The sequence below is a fragment of the Acinonyx jubatus genome, chromosome E1 (assembly GCF_027475565.1).
Source record: "Acinonyx jubatus isolate Ajub_Pintada_27869175 chromosome E1, VMU_Ajub_asm_v1.0, whole genome shotgun sequence".
Classification (NCBI taxonomy): Eukaryota; Metazoa; Chordata; class Mammalia; order Carnivora; family Felidae; genus Acinonyx; species Acinonyx jubatus.
The window spans coordinates 16,208,103-16,228,214 of NC_069397.1; the positions used below are offsets into that span (position 1 = coordinate 16,208,103).

At 48.7% G+C, this 20,112-nt stretch overlaps 1 protein-coding gene across 6 annotated transcripts in view; it reads left to right on the forward strand.

The window, feature by feature from the left end:
* Positions 1 to 20,112, forward strand: part of SLC6A4 (solute carrier family 6 member 4) — a 48,787-nt gene that overhangs the window by 5,696 nt on the left and 22,979 nt on the right. For 2 of the 6 annotated variants that reach the window (XM_053211635.1, XM_015065102.3), the window contains 2 exons: positions 494 to 617; positions 18,714 to 19,168. In XM_053211635.1, coding sequence (XP_053067610.1) covers positions 18,826 to 19,168 — 343 coding nt within the window. In that variant the 5' untranslated portion in view covers positions 494 to 617; positions 18,714 to 18,825. The other 4 variants (XM_053211633.1, XM_027034601.2, XM_027034602.2 and 1 more) reach the window with 4 other exon arrangements.

Consider the following 20,112-nt stretch of genomic DNA (forward strand, 5'->3'; position numbering starts at 1 on the left):
CTGTCACTCTCTCAAAAAAATACACTTTAAAAAATTTAATTAAAAAGTTTTTAAAATGTATTAAATGTGCAGACTCACAACTTGAAAAGGAGGGAGTCTGTCATTTATTTTTAAAACCATTTACAGCAAAATACAGCCAAAGAGTTTTGCTGTGTATTGCCTACAGTAGGAGAAGGACAAAAGACAATGTGTAGAATGACTCTGGTGGATGATAGATGTTCCATAAATGGCAGCTTTTATTAATAACTACTTCTGACAGAGCCTCTCCATGTCCAGTATTGTGCCTGGCCGTCTGGGGTCCAAACAGTTCCCTCCCCTCTAGGAGTGTATCATTTTGCTGGGACAGTAAGATGGATATACATGAGCCAGTGGAAAAAGAAGGTGACTTTCTATGAATGAGGTCTTTCTTTTGGTAAGTGCCAGAACAGTTATAAAAGGGCTTGAAGTTGGAGAAAGAAAAGAAATACTGACTGGTTTTAAATTAAAACCACAGTGACCACAGACCTCAAGGATGAGGGTGATGAGCACACCAAGAGGAGACTGAGGGGAAACCTCCCACTACAAAGAGGCACACGTTATCTTGAAGCTCCTGGAAGGGAAGAAAAGCCGAAGGAAGGGTGAGTTTTTCATAATCTTGAGCTGGCAAAGGGGCACTGACAGTAGGACTCCAGGCGAGAGGACTGACCTCATGGGCTTGATGCACAGGACAGGAGTTCTAAAAACAATTCTGTCCCTCTTCATCTGATCCTGAGAGAAGCCCTAAACTTCACTTCTCGGCTCACCGCATCCTTGCTAGTAAATTAGTGCAAATAGATGCCCCCTTCCTGAGGGAACAGACTAAAGTACAATGGCGCTGAGTAACTTGGCCTGGAAGTTACCGTCTATACCCGGTGAGGTGCAGCCGGGCCCCTGAGAAAGCCTTCAGGTTCTGCCCTGCTCTGTGATAAGGCTTGGGGCTTCTAGAATGTCTTCCTGTGTTCTTTCTGTCTGTCTTTTTTCTTCCTTCCTTCTCTGTTTTCTCCCCCTCCTCTTGTTCTTCTTTTTCACTGGTATATACTTAGATTTCAATGTACCTCATCAGCTTCCCCCTGCTCGGCAAACTAACACCTGTTCGGTGGTTTGCTTTTTTTCTCATTGAACAATAAATCTTGTGAACCTCCCCAAACAGCCCAGACGAATCTGCCTCACCCTTTCCACCAGCTGGGGGGCACTCTGTTGTTGGGTGTGTCAGGATTTCCTTGCCAGCTGCCAGGGCCCTGGTTTTAATGGCACTTCCGAGTCTGTCAAGAGTAAAAAGCATTTCCTTGTCATTCACTGGCAGTACCTGTGCTCGCGGGGCCTCCTGTGTGCTGAGACATGGAGAGAGGTAGAAAGGCCCTTCCCTTGGGAACTCAGAGCCTCGCGGAGGAGGTGGGCATGTCGGAGAGGTCAAAGGACTATATCCCAGGTGCACACAGAGCCCTCCCTTGGGACTCTGCCCTTCTCCCGGCTGACACTTCTCTGCCAAGGTAGAAGGCAAAAAAAACAGCTGTCCTCCAGAATGTGGCCCCGGCTAAGGGTGTCCCCAGTCAGAGGAGGAAATTCTGTAGGAAGGAAGTAAACATCAAAACCCTGCTTCAAAGATATTACAGATAGAGCATGGGGTAGTCACCATCACTGTAAACTGTGGGGGAAGAGGGTTGTTTAGCAAAGGCAGGAGGCTCAAAAGGAATGAAAGAGAATGGGGCCAGGAGAGGTGACCAAAGCATCTTTATCAGGACTGAGCCTGACACAGCCTTCCATTCCTGCCCGAGCCCTGGCGAGGTCACCCTCCTGGCACTCCGGATGGGGCTGCCCCTCCCATCCTCTTTCCTTGTTTCATCTGGATCCAGGAGGCCCTGGCGCAGGGGAATGCCTGCCCAGCCCTCTGTGGGTTCACAGTGGCAGCAAATCCTGCCCTGCAGGTGCTGTCTTCTGCACATGCTTGAACATGAACAGAGTCTCCAAAACTGTGTCACCTCCCTGGAAAATCAAGGGGTGGGGTGCTTTGGAAGGGATGGAGCAGACAGACACCGTAAAGGCTAGAAAGGCTGGGGAAAGGCCCACAAGAAGGGGCGGGCCTCATCTTCCGTTACTGTGTTAACCAGAACAGAGCAGGCACACAGAGGGCACTTGGCGTTCTGGAGGGAGAGGATTGGACTTACAGGGTTTCTTCTGGTCTGGCTCCACAGGGGAACGGTTTGCTGAGCCTTGAGACACCCAGAAAGTGGGTCTTCTTGGTAGCAGTGTTTATGTGTGGGGAGGGAGAGGGGGCTGTGTTTATTCTGTGGAGGCCCCGCTATCTCTAGGTTAGTGCTAGCGGAAGTAAGAGAAATTCTTGCTGAACCACAATTGCCTGGCAGGGCTTCTCACCCAGTCACCCAAGTTCACCCAGGTTCACAGAGTCTTTGACAGCCCCATCACTTTCGCAACAGGGCAACCGGTGGCTGGGCTTCACAGGTTCTCCTGATTTCTCACTTCCACCTCCTCCCGACAGGTACTAGTGCCTCCCGGCCTCACTCCTTACTTGCTAAGGAACCTGTCTGCCTCCAGCACCCCCATTGCCCCGCTGGTCCTCTAGCCCAGGTTGGAGGAGCCATGGGATCCTTCCCTGAAACACCGCTTTCCTCATGCCTCTCCCATTCCAGGCTCCCTGCTGCCTACTGTGTTCAGCACAGACCTCCTGCCTGACTCCGAAGGGCACAGCTCCTGTCTTCCTCTGCCTGGCACGGAGCAGGTGCCCAGGTCAGGAAGGTGCTGTGTGATGGAGATGGATGATGGGGAAGGGTACAGGCTGCCCTGGCTTGGCAATAGACCATGACATCTGTCCACTCGCCCTGATATGGAAGGAGGATGGGCAGTGGAGTGGAGCTCCACAGGCAGAGGGAATAGGGTGCCAGAACTGGGGGATCTTCACAGGGGAGAGTCAGCTTCTGGGGATGACTGGGCAGTTGTGGCAGTGAGGGTGAGAAGCAGGACAGGGAAGAGTTCGCTTTAGGGAAGAGAGAGGGGCTGGATTCAGATTCGTTGAGGTGAAGGTGGGGCAGCTGAGGCTAAGTGATGTTTCATTGGTGGCACCCACAGAGACAAGAGGAAGAGAAAGCACGTGTTTAGAGAGAAGATGGACCATCTGGGACATTTTGTATGGACTCTGCCAGGGAGGCAGTGAAGGAACGAGGAAAGGGTGCAGTCTGTGTAAGTCTAATAGCTTTTTCTGGTAGCACCCTCAGGCAGGGAGCAAGAGGAGAGACGTCAGGCCTGGGTGGTCCAAGGTGGTCCAAGGCCAGAGAGGAGATGGGGGAAGTCTCTCTGGGGAGGAGAAGTGCACAGTGGGAGGGATCCTTCCCCCCTCCACACCCCCCAGGCCACTCACAGAATCCCTATTTTACAGACCAGGGACTCAAAGGCCAGAAGGTTGAGGTAAAGGAACTTACCCTGCATGGGAACAAACCCACACAGGCAGTAGAGGGTCAGAGCCGAGATTTAACCCAGATCCATGGGATTCCCACTCTCTAGGCCAGCATAGCACCAAAGAAGGCAGTACCAAGAGGGGCCTGGAGTGGCTGAGCAGAAATGGGTATTAGGATCTAGAAAAAAGGCCAGGAGTGGTGGGGTCAACAGGATCACGAGACTGTCAAGTGGTGTTAAAAAGCCACGTTGGAACCAAGGTGGAGGACAGATCGGGTAGAGCCTTAGCCAAGGGCTGAAGTCACCCCCACTGCTTCCTACAGCCTGTGGTCCCACTCTTGGTCTCCTCCTTCCTTAGCTCTGCCCCTCCCCCTCCTCAGATGGGCGCCCTACTTTTGTGTAGCCCCTTGTTCATACTGCGCTTACACATGAGTTTAAGAAGGCCAAGCAGAGCCCTGGGTGCATCAACTTGTTCATCTGAAAGGGGCAGGTGCCCACATGGGCCCCTGCCTCCTGGGGATTTGGCCTGAGGTGAAATTCCCAATCTTGCGCAGGAATCACCAGCCTGGCTCTGCCGCCCTGGATGCCAGCTGGCTCACCAGAGCAGCCCCGGCCCCTTGCAATCGCCACCCTGACGTCTAGGTGGCACCAAAGCCTCACACTGATTCCTCCCAGGTTGGGGACCCCGCCTGCTCCCGCTGACACTGGCTCCACTCAGCTCAGTGCGCGCTCTGCTTTGTGGGTTCAGTCCCTCCATGCACATAGGGGCTGCAAGCTTGTAATTCCTTTCTTCCTTCTACTCTGCCCCATCCCTGGCCCCCTTTGGGAGGAGGGAGGTGGTTTCCCCTCCCCTCTCATCTCTTCCTCAGGGACATCCCAAAGCAAGTACTCCGTCTATTCTTTTCAAATGTAAAATATAATTTTGCTGAAAAGACAATACAGCCAATAACATGAAATTCATTTTAAAATATTTTTTTTGTTTTATTTATTTTTGAGAGGGGGATGAGGAGCAGAGGGAGAGGGAGACACACAGAAACTGAAGCAGGCTCTAGTCTCTGAGCTGTTAGCACAGAGCCTGATGTAGGGCTCAAACCCACAAAGCGAGATCATGACCAGAGCTGAAGTTGGAGGCTTAACCAACTGAGCCACCCATCACCCCTGAAATTCATTTTTAAACTTAAAAAAAAAAAAAAAAGTTATCAAAGCAGTATATTCATATGATTCAAAACAATAAGCTCCTGTTGAACCTCTTGAGATAAATAAGATATTGTAGTAATTTATCCACCCCAGCAACACCACAGGCATATCCACTTCTGCAGATCACCACCTATACTATCTGTTCTGAGACAGCTCTGGTGTGTGGCGGGTTAGCAAAACGAGAAAGAATTCATTCATTCTGTCTGCCAGGATTTAGTGTGAGCCACCAGGCTGGGCACTGCTGGGGTTCTTGGAGATAGCCAGAAATTAGACAAGGGCCTTTCTGGCCAAGCGCACATCCCACAGTGGAGCCAGATAAACTCGGGAATGCCAGGTGCCAAGTCCTTGGAAAGAAAAACAGAGCAGGATTCGGGACGTCGGTGATGGGGAGGTGTCCGTGGTCTAGAAAGATGCTCTGAATAAGTGACTTTAAGCGGAAACCTAAACCCAGTTCGGGGAGAAGTTGGTGGGGAAGGAAATACACCTGTCTGTTGTGGAGCAGCCCCCTCCCCCGAAATGTTAGAGCCAGCAAGTTGGGAATCTCTGCTCTGCTCGGCCTTCTGCCAGCCCCCCACCACCCCAGGGTTTCCCCGTCTCCTAGAGCACCGTCCCCCTAGGAAGCGTGTACCCCTCAAGTCCCCCGGGGCCCCGCCCCCTGCTGCCCCTCCCCCGTACGGCGCAGCCCCCCACCCTCGGCGAGCCCCCCGGGGCGGCCACCCCTACCCCAGGTGGGAGGCCGAAGCACGACCGGGGACACCCGTAAAGTTTCTGCGGCTCAAAGTGACGCAAAAATTCTTAAAGAGCTCTTTGGCGGCGGATATCTAGAGATCAGACCATGTGAGGGAACGAGAGTACAAATACGGCCGCTTGGGCGCCAGCTCCGGTACAGGCAGCGGCGCCCCTGGTGCCTCGAGGGCGCGAGGGTTGCCCCGCCTCGGAGAGCCCCGGACCAGCCTCCCCACGGTCTCCCGGCAGGTGGGTTCGCCTTTCCTCTCTGCGAACTCGCACGCCAGCCCGCGGTGCCTCCCGGGGCGAGGGCGAGGGCGTGCGCCGCGGGGTGGGCTCCTTGCCCTGCCGCTGCCCTTGCCGGGAGGACTGGTGGGAATAGCCGGCGCGCCCGGGACTAGCGAGCTCCGAGCGGACGAGGGGACCTGGAGGGCTCCTTTGTCTACGGACGCAGGCGGCTTTTTTGATGTCCTGAGCACCAGAGCAAGATCCTGTAAAGACCGTATTAAGCTAAGTGCTGTCCTGCGCGTTGGGAAAAGTTGCTTTAGTTTGAACCCACGGCTTCTGTTTGATCCTTACTTACCGCTGTGGTGTGCAGGTGGCTTTGTGCAAAGGCATTTCGACAGGGTGAGTTCTGGTTGACATAAATGCTCAAACATCTAGAGAAATCTCTGAATGACTCTTAAGTGGGATGAGTCTCCCTGCGCTTGGGTTGTTTAACTGGCAGAGCTGATGCACGCTCAGACAGCTCACAGGCCATTCAGAATTTATGGGAAACTCAACTGCCAACGAGCTGTTTTACATGGTTGAAAGGTGTAACCATCAATTGCTTTAAAAAAAAATAACTGTACATTTAACTAAGTGAAAACACTCTCTGGAGCTAAAGAACCCCGAGGAGCAGTTTCCTTTTTGGGTCTTTTGCATAAAGAATTTCTTTTTCCGCTGGGGTTCTGAAGAACTTGAGAGGGGTAGAATTTCTAAGAGTCAGACTTGACAAACGCTTGTGTGTATGTATTTTTGTGATCAGTTTTGCTCAGAAAAATGAACCAGGTCAATGGATTATTTATGAGCCTGCTAGCTCTCATCATGGTAAGACTAGATCAAATATTTAATGTGTTTTGCCTTCAGTTACATAGGAAAAATGTCTAAGAAAGCAACATTGGGATTTGTGTTTAATTAAACGGAGGGGCACTATGGCAGCATTAATGTTAGGGTTTTTAGGAGTGGAGGGAAACACACAGCTTTGACTCTGTCGCATTCCTTGCTTTTGTGTGGCCACTGATGCCCAAAGGTGGTTTTCCTACCTGGGGTGGGGGTGGCTGCTTCCGGGCGCCTATGAGAGTCTGGTTCTTAAGGGGCTTTTGCAAATTAAGCAAGCCTTTTCGTGCATGGTTTTTTGTTTTGTTTGGTTTTGTTTTTTCACGGAAGCTGAATAAGAGTGGATTGAGACTGCTTCGCAATTAATCAAAAGTCCCCTCAGCACTTTGGTGATCCATGTGGGACATTTCAGGAATGTAACAGCAGCACAGATACTCAAACCTGTTTCTTTCAGCCTCTTGCTTAAGAAACATACACTGAGGGTGGGCGGAGGGGTGAGGATGAAGACAGAATAATGTTGCAGTTTTAACGGACTTAGCAAAACCTCAGAAATTCCTCTTTGGGGGCTTTTTAGAGTCGTCTGAGCATTTTGATGAAACCCGGAGAGGCATGTCAAAGAGTTCACTAATGGGCGATGTGGCCTCGGAAGAGGGGTGCTTGGCTGGAGGCGGTTGTCTCCAATGGCAGGCTTGCAGAAACATCCCTGATGTCCCCTTCCAAAGAGAAACACAGGTAATTCCAGAAATTCAGCCACTAAGTGGCCGGTCCTTCTCCTTCATAGTCATCAAATGGTTTTATTTGAGAGAACAAAGGCAGGGCTGCCTGAAGACGTTTAATTTTCATTTGGCTTTAATGAATCAGTGGGATATGGTCATGATTTGACTTTTTAAAGAAAGATGTCTGTGTAGCCAAAGGGAAAATTATGCGGTAATTTTTCTGTCCAAGGAGGTACCTCAGACTTCGTGCTTCCTGATGAAGATCAGCCCTTCTGGGTGTCACAGTCCTCAGCTCTAAGTGAGGGGCTGGAGGGGGCGCCCTGCCTAACATGAGGTCCCAGTCCCCTCCAACTCATTCTGTGACTGTGACCCTAATGTCTCTGCTTTAAGTAAACATGACTTGAAACGATAGTGGGAAATGCCCGGAGTGCTGGGACTCTACCCAGATGTTGTAGTCAAATCGGGGCCCACTGGGGACACCTCAGGTTTCACTCTAAGGCACATGCTGCCGTGCACGAGCCAAGTCCCAGACCTCAATGACAAACAAGCCACAGTTTCCCAGCTCCCCACCTCCCTTTTGCAATACGCCCAGGGCGCGATGTGGTGGAGACAGCTTCTCGGCAGTACAGATTTGGGCTGTGCCGATTTTCTTTCCAGTCATGGAGCTGTGGACAGTCGGCTGTACGCCTCTGAGGTTTGCGGTATCCCATGTAACAGTAACAGGCTTGGGTGTGGAGTCAAAGATACAATAAGTCACCCCATGTCTCCATTCCTGGGGCAAGTGAAACTGACTCACCCCACTCCTGTGGTGAATCTGTTTCTGGGCTTAACCTTAACGGGCACGCTAAGGAAAGAAAACTCATCCTAGGAGGGACCCAGTTGGAAAATAGATGAAACCAGCCTTGAGAAGAAACCTAGGCAGAGGGTGAACTGCTTTTCTGGGGTGGGCACAAGACCCACCACAGGCTGACACGGCCCCCTTATTTCTAGGCAGAGCTCATGGTACTGACTTGGGCCCGCTTGCAGAAACCATCTCTGAGGAATGTCTCTGTGCAGGGACATTCCCTCAAGCTTGACCTCCGTTGGCTGTTGGTGAATGGGAGGATGAATGCTCATTTACTGATGTCAATAGCATGTTTTTAAGGCAAGCGAGTGATTCCTCAGCCCTGTATTTATGTGGTGACAGAATGAGTAGAGAGAAGGCCAGTGTGGGGCAGTCTGCCTCATTTTCTCCTTCCTTGTGGCGCCCCTGGCACCTGGCAGCATCTTCCTTGCTGCCACCCCAACCTTGGGCCTAGGGTACTTGTTAGTGGGTATTTAATCATAGGGCTTTTTAAAAAATTAATTTATTTGATTTTTATCTTTAAGATTTTATTTATTTTTTAAATGTTTATTTTTGAGAGAGTGCAAGCGGGGGAGGGGCAGAGAGAGGGGGACAGAGGATCTGAGGCTGGCTGTGGGCTGACAGGTTGACCATAGCAGCAAGCCTGATGTGGGTCTCGAACTCACAAACTGAGAAATCATGACCTGAGCTAAAGTCGGATGCTCAACCAACTGAGCCACCCAGGCGCCCCTAAGAGCGAATGTTTAAATAATCCCTACGCCCATTGCGGGGCTCGAACTCACAACTCCAAGATCAAGAGTCACACACCCCACCGACTGAGCCAGCCAGGTGCCCCTAAGCCATAGGCATTTTAAAAGCTAGGAGTGGATATCCTTTCGTTAACCCTGGAGCCCCCTAGCCTGCAGAACAGAGATGAACCCCAGCAATGTGGAGACAAGGAGGCAATGTCCCAGGGCCAGCCTAGTGGCCTGGGCCCCAGGCACTGCCAGGTGGTTGATGGCATGGGGAAGGTCTCCCGGGATCCTGAGGTCCAGTTCTTTATGTCCTTTTTTGAGATAGGGAGGGAAGAGGTGAGGTGGGTGCCTGGGGGAGGTTGTGACAAGGCCAAGTGGCAAACCTGGAAAAGTCAGTTGTGTGCTGTGTCAGAGGGGGGTGGGGGGGGTGGCTGGTAGGTGGGCTGGATAGGAGGGAGCAAGTCAGCAGACCTTTGCCTTCTTGCAGTTTTGTGTGATTTTTCTGGGCCTATTCAAAGAAAAAGAACATTTTATTTCCGTTACTACTAAGCTGCTGAATGAAAATAAACTAAACAGACTTTTTCCCTCTAACTAAGGGACTCCCTCAAATTTAGGGAGGGGCAGAGCTGGAGGTGCCCCAGGTCCCCCGTGGCTTATTCAAGCCCATCCAGGAACTTGAGTCTCCTGTACTTCTGTTCTCTCCTTTCCCCCTGGGTGTGTTGTTTTTAAACACTAATCAAGTTAGCTGGCTCTTTTCCTCGCTTCAGAGGAAAGGAGCTGGGCCGGAGGAAAGGGGCGGGTAGGCACTGCCAGCAGAGTGGAGATAAGCTATTCTGGGTGCTCCAGCCCGGCCCGCAGGGAGGTTTGACTGACCAGAGGTTCCCCAGCCCTCCCAGGGCTAGAACTTCTTTCCTCCCCCCAGTTGAAAAATTTCAACTGAAAAGTCAGGGAAATGGTCCAGTGAAACTTCACCCAGAGTCACCGGCTATTAACATATTGTCACATTTGTGCATGCATGCTCTCTAATTTTTGCATGTGTAATATAGTTCAGTACACTTTCTGTAATATGTGATATAATTCATGTAATAATTATACAGTCTGTATATTATATAATTTTTTGGTTGAATCTCTGAGAATTTGCAGACATCTAAATATGTCCTCTCTTGTCTGCTAAGGACAAGGACATTCTCCTACATAAGCAGAGCCCCATTATTATCACATTTGGGAAACAACGTTGATAAAATATTTTTATCAAATATATAGCCTTTATTTATTTATTTATTTTAATTTCAGTTTATATTTTTCCTCTTTTTTTTCAAGTTTTTACTTAAATTCTAGGTAGTTAACATATAGAGTAATATTGGTTTCAGGAGTAGGATTTAGTGATTCATCACTTACATACAACACCCAGTGCTCCTCACAAGTGCCCTTCTTAATGCCCATCCCCCATTTAGTCCATCCCCTACCCAACACCCCTCCAGCAACGCTCAGTTTGTTCTCTGTATTTGGGTCTCTTCTGTTTTGCTTCCCTCTCTTCTCTTTCCCCGCCTTTGCATATGTTCATCTGTTGTGTTTCTTCAGTTCCACAGAGGAGTGAAATCATATTGCTTATCAAATACACTCTAGCTCCATAGATGTCGTTGCAAATTATACAGCCCATATTTAAGTTTCCCTTACTATCTCAGTAGTAAGGGAAGTGCAGAGGGTTATGTCTTGAAACCACAAACTCCTAGGGTTTGGAACCTCTTGCCCTCATCTCAGTGCATCTGAGGACTGGATCAATGCTGTGTAATGCTGAACGGATTTTCATGAATGCAAACTGTGTGTGACACATTGTAAAGCTCATTTCAGAACTTCTTGACCTAAGAGTAAAGGCCCCTTCAAGCAGCGTTACCTGAGTCACAAACATCTTGTGGCCTCTACGGCCCCCTCCACTCTGCTGCTTGACCCCATCTCTCTCCCCTTTGTGTCCCCCCCACCGCCGCTCCCTGCCGCACCCAAAGAAATGGGCCCAGCTCTTCCTTCCCTCTTGCCTCCATCACTCACACTGTACTTAATTCCACTTCAGATCCCTTTCTCCTGCCTTCTCTCTCCACTTCGTTCAGCTGCCACAGGTAAATCCACCCTCCTTTCATAATACCCCCTCCCTGGGGCTGGTTTTCTCCCTCTCCCGCCAGTCTCTCTTTTGGCTCTCTTTGTGGGTCTAATCATGTCTGTTTTACATGAAAGTAGTTTTAATGCAAGACTTCATATCAAGGAAGAGAAAACCTGCGTTTGGAAATGTTTTTTTAATCTTGATTTGTACTTATTGCATAAATTGCATTATGACAACAATAAAGGTGTCAGCAACACTCCTAATCCCTCCTAACCACATCACCTGTTTGAGTTTCCCAACTCCTTTCCCAGCCTAGGTCACACTGCAACACAGTGGCAGCAATTTTGTTTTCCACAAGAAGTTGTAAATTGTGAAGTTAAATGTAATAACAAATTTGTGTCATCACCTTCTACAGCTCTAATAAAGGAGCCTGAAAGACACCTCCACAGAATCTGCATGGGAGTCTCTGTACTTCCTTGTCCTGTCCTTACATTTAGAGTTTCTTAAGAATCAGAAAGAATGTTAAGAAAGATGATCAGGGTGCTTGGGTGGTTCAGTCGACTGAGCATCTGACTTGATTTCGGCTCAGGTCGTGATCCCAGAGTTGTGGGAACAAGCCCCGCATCAGGCTCTGCAGTGAGTGTGGATTCTCTCTCCCTGTCCCCTGTCCCTTTCCATGGCTCTCTCTCTCTCTCTCAAAATTAAAAAAAAAAAAAAAAAAAAAAAAAAAAAAAAAAAAAGTTAAGCATCTGACTTCAGCTTAGGTCATGATCTTGAGGTTTGTGGGTTCAAGCCCCACATTGGGCTCTGTGCTGACAGCTCAGAGCCTGGAGCCTACTTCGGATTCTGTCTGCTGTCTGTCTGTCTGTCTGTCTGTCTCTCTCTCTCTCTGCCCCTTCCCCACTCATGCCCTGTCTCTCTCTCCCTCAAAAATAAATAAACATTAAAAAATTGTTTTTATTAAATTTTAAAAAAGATAGATAGGTGATAGATGACCAGTAATTCATAATCACTTTCACTGTCCCCCCACCCCATTCTGTAAGACTTGACAGGGCTGTGTTCCATAGCTTACATTTTAGGTGTTTCAGTATTTGACAGTTAAACTAGGATTTTGTAAGCTAGTTCAGGAGGCTAACCACCACTTAACAAGATTTATTTCTGTAGGTAGAAAATACATTGCAAGTTCCAAACAAGCAAGGCACAAGTGAGTGTTTGGAACACAGACCGTTGACGGGCGTGCCTGCTGGTACTTGTTTCAAAGTCTAAAAGCACAACCCAGGCTCTTCTTTAATTCCAGACATGTCAGTCTTTTCTAGTCCATAGTCCATTAAAACGATTGTTGTGACAGTCTTCCTTCTGCCCCCAAGATGCACAGCATATCTTCCTGACGGGTGAGGAGGGGCAAGGCCCCTGAGAATGGGCCCCAGAGGGGCAAGAAAGAGGAGTGTCTCGCCTGAGGCTCAAAACTGCCGGCATGGCGGCTGTGGCTCCCTAGGGCCTGCGCCCAGGAAACCCGAAATAGCGCCTCCTCGCTGGGAGCTGCGCAGTGCACACACCAGTCAGCGAGTATTTGAGCACAGAGATGTGTAAGCCATGGCCCCTGGTTCCAGGGCATGCAAAGCAAATAGACATAGAAGGATAACTAATGGTCCATAATAACCATTGATAAACGACACATTGGTAATTGTGCAGTAATTGGGCTGGGGTGGTGAGCAAAGCTTCATGGAGGGTGTAGATAGAAACTTAAGCCAGGCCTCAAGGGATGCAGCATAATTGGGGGGGAGCAAGGGTGCAGGGTAGGGATGCACTGGGCATGCTCGGTGGCCCACCTGCCCCTGATAACCTGGGTGCTTGTAAAGCATGCAGCACCCACATGGATCTCCTGAATTATAATCTCTGGGACAGCAGCCTAAGAATCTGCTGTTTGCCGGTTTCCCAGAGACCCCAAGGAGAGTAACTGATGGAGAGGAGCAAGCACAAACCAGGGAGGCATGGAAGGAGCCAGAAGCCTTTCCTTCCATTGTGCTGTGGGCTAGGAGTCACTTAGCCTTTGGGCCTCAGTTCCCTTGACTGGGGTGTGAAGCTGAAAAGTAAAATGGGTTGCATATATGTGGTGGCATTGTGACCATCAATTCACTCTCATTTATTGATGCTTTCCATGCACTGGACACTGAGTTAAACATTTGTCATACCTGATTTCCCACAACAGCCTTTAGGAAGTGAGAATTTTAATAGCCTGCTTTTACACATAAGGACATGAAAGCTCAGAGAGGTTAAGTGACCTGCCCCAAGTCACATTGCCAGTAAGTGGTGGATCTGGGATTCCACTGCAGATTCCACAGGAGAGCCATGAGGTGTGGACACAAGAAATGTTATGCGATGCCTCATGACGATGGTTAGTCTAGGCTCGCCACTCATGTTCACTAAAGGAGGGCTATTTATGCCTACCTATGCCAAATCCATTTCTTTTATTAAAGAGAAGTTCACAGCTACTCTGTCCCAGGCAGGGAAAGTTCTGGACAGAGACCCTTGTCCTTTCTCATGGTAACTGGCCCAAACAGCCCTAAGGATTTTAGACTATTTATTAAATGTTTATTTATTTTTGAGAGAGAGAGAGAGAGAGAGCGAGCCAGCAGGGTAGGGGCAGAGAGAGAGACACACACACACAGAATCTGAAGCAGGTTCCAGGCTCTGCTCTGAGAGCAGATGGCCTGATGTGGGGCTTGAACTCATGAACTGCAAGATCATGACCTGAGCCAAAGTCGGAGGCTTAACCAACTGAGCCACCCAGGCACCCTGGTTTTAGACTATTTAATTCCTCTCCAGAAAATTAAACTGTCCGACTGTCTCACATAAGGAATTCTTTGGTTGGGATAGTGGAGTTCATGTCTACCCCCTTTGTCCAGAAACAAGCAGGTTTTCCCTGCTGTCTCCATTCACATCCTGAAGTCTGTTTTGTTTGTAAGGTGAGCCAGGAGTCCCTGCAGATACAAATACAAACCACCGTCTTACACTGTGGAGAGTGTGAGCCAGAACTGACTACAGTCTGGGGTTCTGGGACAGAAGCACAAAGGAACAAAAGAAGGGCTTTGAAAATCTGAGGGCACCTTGGAGCTGGCAGTGTGAGGCATCTCAACATGCTGCATCAGGTCGGCAGAAACCTTTGTTTACAGAAGGGTGCACAGCAGCACTGTGGAGCAGCGCCCGCCTCTCCCTCCTTAGACAGAAGTACCGTTTCTCCCACAGTCAGATTTTGGCCTTGTGCCGTGAGCTCCGTGAAGGCAGGACAGTGGCTGCCTTGCCTCCAAGAGCCTAGCATGTACTAGGCACACGGTGTGTCTTTGTAGAATTAGTGTTGCTGTGTGGCAGAGGGCCCGGCTCCATGCTCACCGTGTAAGTAGACACCAGAGCTTTCTTGTCACCCTCGGGAGGTGTCTTGGGAACTTCAGACTCTCTCTCTGAATAGTGAATGCAAATTGCCACTTGGCTATATAACCTATAATTAATCTTATCTCAGTGGTAAACCCGTAATTCACGTTGGGTTTTGTTTTGTTTTGTTTTGTTTTTGGAAATGAAAACTGAGCATCCTGAGAAATGAACTCACTTTGATCTTCACAAGTGAAGTCAAAGTACAACATTTCTATAGTGTTTCTGCTTAGAATGTGCTGATGTGTGTCAAACAGACAAGTAGGGTCATGGACATTTCCAAAGGTCTGGGTGGTTTCATGACTAATCACTATAATTATACACTTGTTCACATACTGGTTCCCCTGGCTACAGAGACAGAGTTTGTGAAAAGAGGAATAGAGATTTGATCAGAAGAAGTTTAAATGGAAACAATCCCTTTTACTGGGGTAGAGTTGGGGAGGTGGAGTGAATTAGCGCCCCCTCTAGGCTGGGAGGAAGCAGGGTGTGAGCAGAAAGTTGACTGCCAGCCTGTCAATGACACCGCTGTGCTGCCCGTGTGCAGAGATGTAGGGGATGAGAGTCCTGCATGTGAGGTTGTCATCCCACTGAGGACCGGGGTTATGTGGCACCACCCACAGCCTGTCACCTGCTCAGCCTGGCACAAGGGCACACATTCGAGGTGCAGAGGAAGGGCTTCTGGGGCTTTTTCTGGCCACGGAGAAACTCAAAGGCTACTGAGTGGAGGTCACAGCTGTCATATTGACCTCGTTTGCAATCTCTACCCAGCAGGATAAAAATATCTTGTAAAAAGAAAGCTTTTAAGGGAACATTCTTAGAAACCAATATTCTTAACTCTTACTTCTGTGTTCCCGGGTGGCTTGCTCTCAACTGTTACCTGCTGATCTCAGTAGAAAAGGGTGGCCAGTGCTCTGTCGAATCAGAAAAGTAGGAAGGGAGAGTGGGACCCACAAGTAGGAGCATCCTGCAGGCAGAAGGGGGTCCAGGCCAGGCCATCTTCTCCTGGCCAACTGGGTGAGTAACTGGGAGGAGCTTCTTCCACTTGGGAGAGGCAGAGGAATGAATTGAAGAAAAGGAGATGTGCATCTCCCACCTGTCTGGTGGCTTTGGGTGGCTGTAACTTATGTTTGCACATAAGTGATTGGGGGTGCAAGCACAATAGAAGAACCCTAGAAAGCAGAGCTGGGTGGACAGAGAGACCACCTGAAGTCATGGATCGCTCTTAACAGGCTTTCTTACAACTTGAACCATTTCAGGCTGTTGATGCAATTAAAAAAAGTGCTGGGGGATATTTCAGGAAACAAGATCTTTGTAATGCTCAGAACAAAAATAGCACGTTATTTGTCTAGAAGCTGCTCATGACAGATGCCAAGAAATCAAGATTGGTTGCCTTAGGGGAAGGTACTGAAGAACATACATTGTCCAAGAAAGTTCACTAACACACACACATCTTCCAGCTCCCCTGCAGAATGCCCCAAGGGAGAGATTACATGAAATCTAGAACAAATCACTTGACTCTCCCATCAGAAAGGCGACAGAGTTGCTAGGATGGCAAAGTGTGTATTCCCTCTGCCACTGTATTCTTCGGAGATGGGTGATGTTTCCGTCCCATAGACCGTGGTGGATGCGCCAGAGGAAGATCTTTGAGCTGCAGTTTTTTGTTTTGTTTTGTTTTGTTTTAAGTAATCTCTACACCCAACGGTAGGGCTCAAACTCATGACCCCAAGATCAAGAGTCACACACTCCACCGACTGAGCCGGCCAGGTGCCATGAGTGGCAGTTTAAACTAGAGGAGCATTGAAACTAGAGGAGTATTAAAGATAGGAAGAAGTTCCTGCAGAAAATTTGGGGTACGATTTTGAAGTTGGGGGAAAAAGGAATCTCAGTGATGGGCTGGCTTTGTTTGTTGAGTATCATCTGGCTGCACATGGTAAAGTTCTTTATCTCTGTCATCTGATCTTCAAGTTCTTCAGTGTTTAATGTGGAGAACACATCATTGATATAGGCCAAAGGGAAGTACAGAGACCTTCTTCAAACAACACAGCCAGGGACCACAAAGTTCAGGTTTAATTTAGCTGTGTGTTTAAATACACTGACACCTCATCATCTTTCTCTTGAAAAAAAAAAAAAAGAACTTTATTTTTTTATTAAAAAAAATTTTTTTTTAATGTTTATTTATTTTTGAGACAGAGACAGAGCATGAGTGGGGGAAGAGTAGAGAGAGAGGGAGACACAGAATCCAAAGCAGTCTCCAGGCTCTGAGCTGTCAGCACAAAGCCCAACGCGGGGCTCGAACCCACGGACCATGAGATCATGACCTGAGCCAAAGTTAGACACTTAACCGACTGAGCCACCCAGGTGCCCCAAGAACTTTATTTTTTTAAATAAGTTTATTTACTTATTTATTTTTGAGAGAGAGAGGGGTGGGGGGACGGAAGTGGGGAAGGGCAGAAAGAGAGGTAGAGAGAAAATCTCAAGCAGGCTCCACTGCAGAGCCTGATGTGGGGCTTGATCCGATGAACTGTAAGATCATGACCTGAGCCAAAACCAAGAGTTGGACACTTAAATAGCTGAGCCAACCAGGTGACCTGGGGAAAAAAATGAACCTTAAAAAAATCCCTCAGCCTGGTACATGGTTACTTATGGTGGATGAGAGAATGTGTGGTTAATTTTAAAAGTCCAGAGAAGCGGACAGGGAGAGGCTGGAGAACAGCGTCAAGATGAGCCAAATGGGGTTTTACCTAGAACACTCTTGGTCAGAAATGCATGTTCTTCGGTGAGTGGTGTTTGCATCCGTGAGCCCCGGATAGGGTCAGGGGGTGGGGACCAAGTAGCTGGATAGGGGAGAACCCAAGACACCCATCCCCATCCACACACACACACACACACACACACACCCTAGATCTATGGAGCTGGTTTCTCTCCTGTTGCTGTAATATTTTTGGCAACAGTCCCTTTAAAATTTTCTACTTTACAGAAAAAAGAACCCAATGAACACAAAACGCTAATTACTTGCATCCTCTCGTGTTCATTTCTAATCCTTGCCAGTATTTAGGTATGTTGTCATCAGTGTGAATCTACTACTTTGTGTTCTAATTTTTCACCACATTTTCATCTTCATGTTCCCACATGTGGATAGTTAAGTTCTAGTCCCTGAAAGCCCCAAGTAGGTAGGAGACATACTCAGCCATTTTTATTAGTTACCAATTTCTAGCCATCCTCCAACTGTTGGCTCTGAAGGGGTAATATCAGATCTTTTCAGTTGTGAATAGTGATACCAGGCATCTAGAAAGGTAGAAAGTGACCTGAGCTAAGCAGAAATGTGTTTCAAGTCCCAGACCATTTCAAGAGCTTGAAAAGTTCAGGCCCAGATGAAATGAAGTTAGATGGAAGGTCTTGGCTCCATACTACTTTATAACAGGTCACAGGTTTAAAGTCCAAAAGGGCTCAGATTTCTACCCCATGTTTGACGTGTGAGGCCTCGATCTGGATTGCCGAGTTGACTTCTCTGCACCTCGGCCCCCGGCAGGGATATGGCGGTGCCGAGTCCCCGGCCAGCCCTCTCCACCGAGGCGCTTAGGGACAGAGACACCAGTCATGCTGGCATCTCTACCCTGCATGCTCTTCTCCCTGGCTCTTCCGGCCTAGGGGAGAAGTGATCCCACCTGCCCACTGCTGCGAAGTAACAAGTGGACTCACCTTAGGAGAGGCAGGCAGAATAAATAGTGAGCAGTGGCACCGCTTCAAGCCTGTCGGACTTGTAGAGGCACAACGTGAACAGCGGAGCGCTGATGGACTGGACACAGCCAGAAGCAGCTGGCATCTCTAAGAGCTGGATTGCAGGAAGAGTGAACAAGCCCAGAGCTAAGGAGCTAGTGGTGCCTCCCACAGGGTGGCCTTTTCACCTCGTGCCTTTGCTCTTTTCCTTTCAAAGTCATACTTACAATTTATATAAAACATATGGCATGTTCAGCTTAAAAGACGGAGAGGATTGTCCTAACCTATTTGCAGGCAAAAACCGCTTCTTTCTTTGTTATTCTTTTCCCAGCGCAGCGTCCAGGACAAGGTAAGTGCTCTGCGAAGCTTTGTTGAAGCAAGCCCTCTTCTTACACTCTTCCGAGTTACTGGTAAACCCCAGGATGCAATTCCAGCCCCTCAGAGTGACGTCAGTACTTTGTTCTTAAATAGAGCCTGTGCAAGACCTTGGTGACTTGCTATTTTGTTTGTTGTTTTGGTTTTTCCTTCCCAAATTACTTGATTGTGCTTTGATACCTCATGTAGGTTGAAAACTGTAGTTGATTTTATTGACTATCATACAGCAGACAGAACGTTTCATGCTTGACAGAGGCATTTGTAATCCCACTGATTAATGTGGTTTAAGATGTTTGTTGATGTTAATACCAAAGATGAGTAAAATGCATAATTCCGTGCTGTCTGTGCCTTTCCAACAGAGCTCTCAATCCCATTGGTATAAAGCTCTGAGGAGACCCACGCATCTGAGCACTGAGGATTCGGTTCGGGTCCTCGGCAGATGGGTGTCAGTATCATCTCCTAGCCAGCAGGATGGATACCACGCCCTTAAATTCCCAGAAGGAGCTGTCAGCCTGTAAGGATAAAGACGATTGTCAGGAAAATGGAGTTCTACAGAAGGGTGTGCCTGTCCCTGAGGATAAGGTGGAGTCTGGCCAAATCTCCAATGGGTACTCAGCAGTTCCAAGCCCTGGTGCAGAAGATGACACTCAGCACTCCATTCCGGCTGCCACCACCTCCCTAGTGGCTGAGGCTCATCGAGGGGAACGGGAGACCTGGGGCAAGAAGATGGATTTCCTCCTCTCGGTCATTGGCTATGCCGTGGACCTGGGCAACGTCTGGCGCTTTCCTTACATATGTTACCAGAATGGAGGGGGTCAGTATCATGGGCTACGAGCAGAGGCTGTGTCCGAGGGATGGTCTGTAAATCCTCTTGGGAGGCCAGAACAGAAATCATGTCTTTTCTGTCTTAACTGAGGAATCTGGGAACATGATTGCTCAGACTTTCAAGCTAGTCCAAAAGACAAGTCCCCAGGAAGCCAAAATGCTAAGTCAGCATGTCTGGGGCTCTCTGGGTTATGAAGTTGGGTAAAAGCTCTCCCAAATGCAACCTCGCCAGGCTTTCAGCCTCCTTAGTGCGTCGTTTGTGGCAGAGCTCCCTTCTCAACCCTGCATCATCCAAGCTGCACTCTTGCAGCAAGTCCAGAGAGGTTACGTCTGTGTAAGGAAACGTTGGGAAGTGGCTCCAGGGTCCCAGGCCCTCCCGGGTCAGAGAAGGGTGTCAGCCCAGGTCCAGAGTCTGGAGTTAGAACCTGAGCATGATCTAGAGGTGAACCCAGCCACAGCACGGCATTGCTGCTAACCTAAACCATACATGGATATGTCTACATTTTTGTGCTACATTTTTGAGGCTAGAGACTACTTCTTATTCCTCCTTCTACCTTCAGAGCAGTTAACTTGTAGATTATCAAAACCAGTAGCTGACTGGAGGCATGGATGTGGGAGCCCCAAAGAGGAGAGTGGAGAAGAGTGAGATGGTATGGGGCCTCTGTGTTGACAATGGACTTGCTATCAAAGTGGGAAAAGGACGAGAAATGGAGGTCAAATCAGTCAATATTTATTTTGACAGAAGCTCTGGACACTGATTTGGTACAGCAGCTAAAACGAGGTTTGGGGGAGAATTCATTAGTGTCCTTCCTCATTTCCTCGATGGCCGGACGCAGAGTGGCCAGGATTTGCCACATTTTTTAAGGGCCTTGGTCCTTGCAGCTGCAAAGGCAGTTCAGGGGTGAGGGGTGGGGTGGGGGCTGGGGAAGCCCA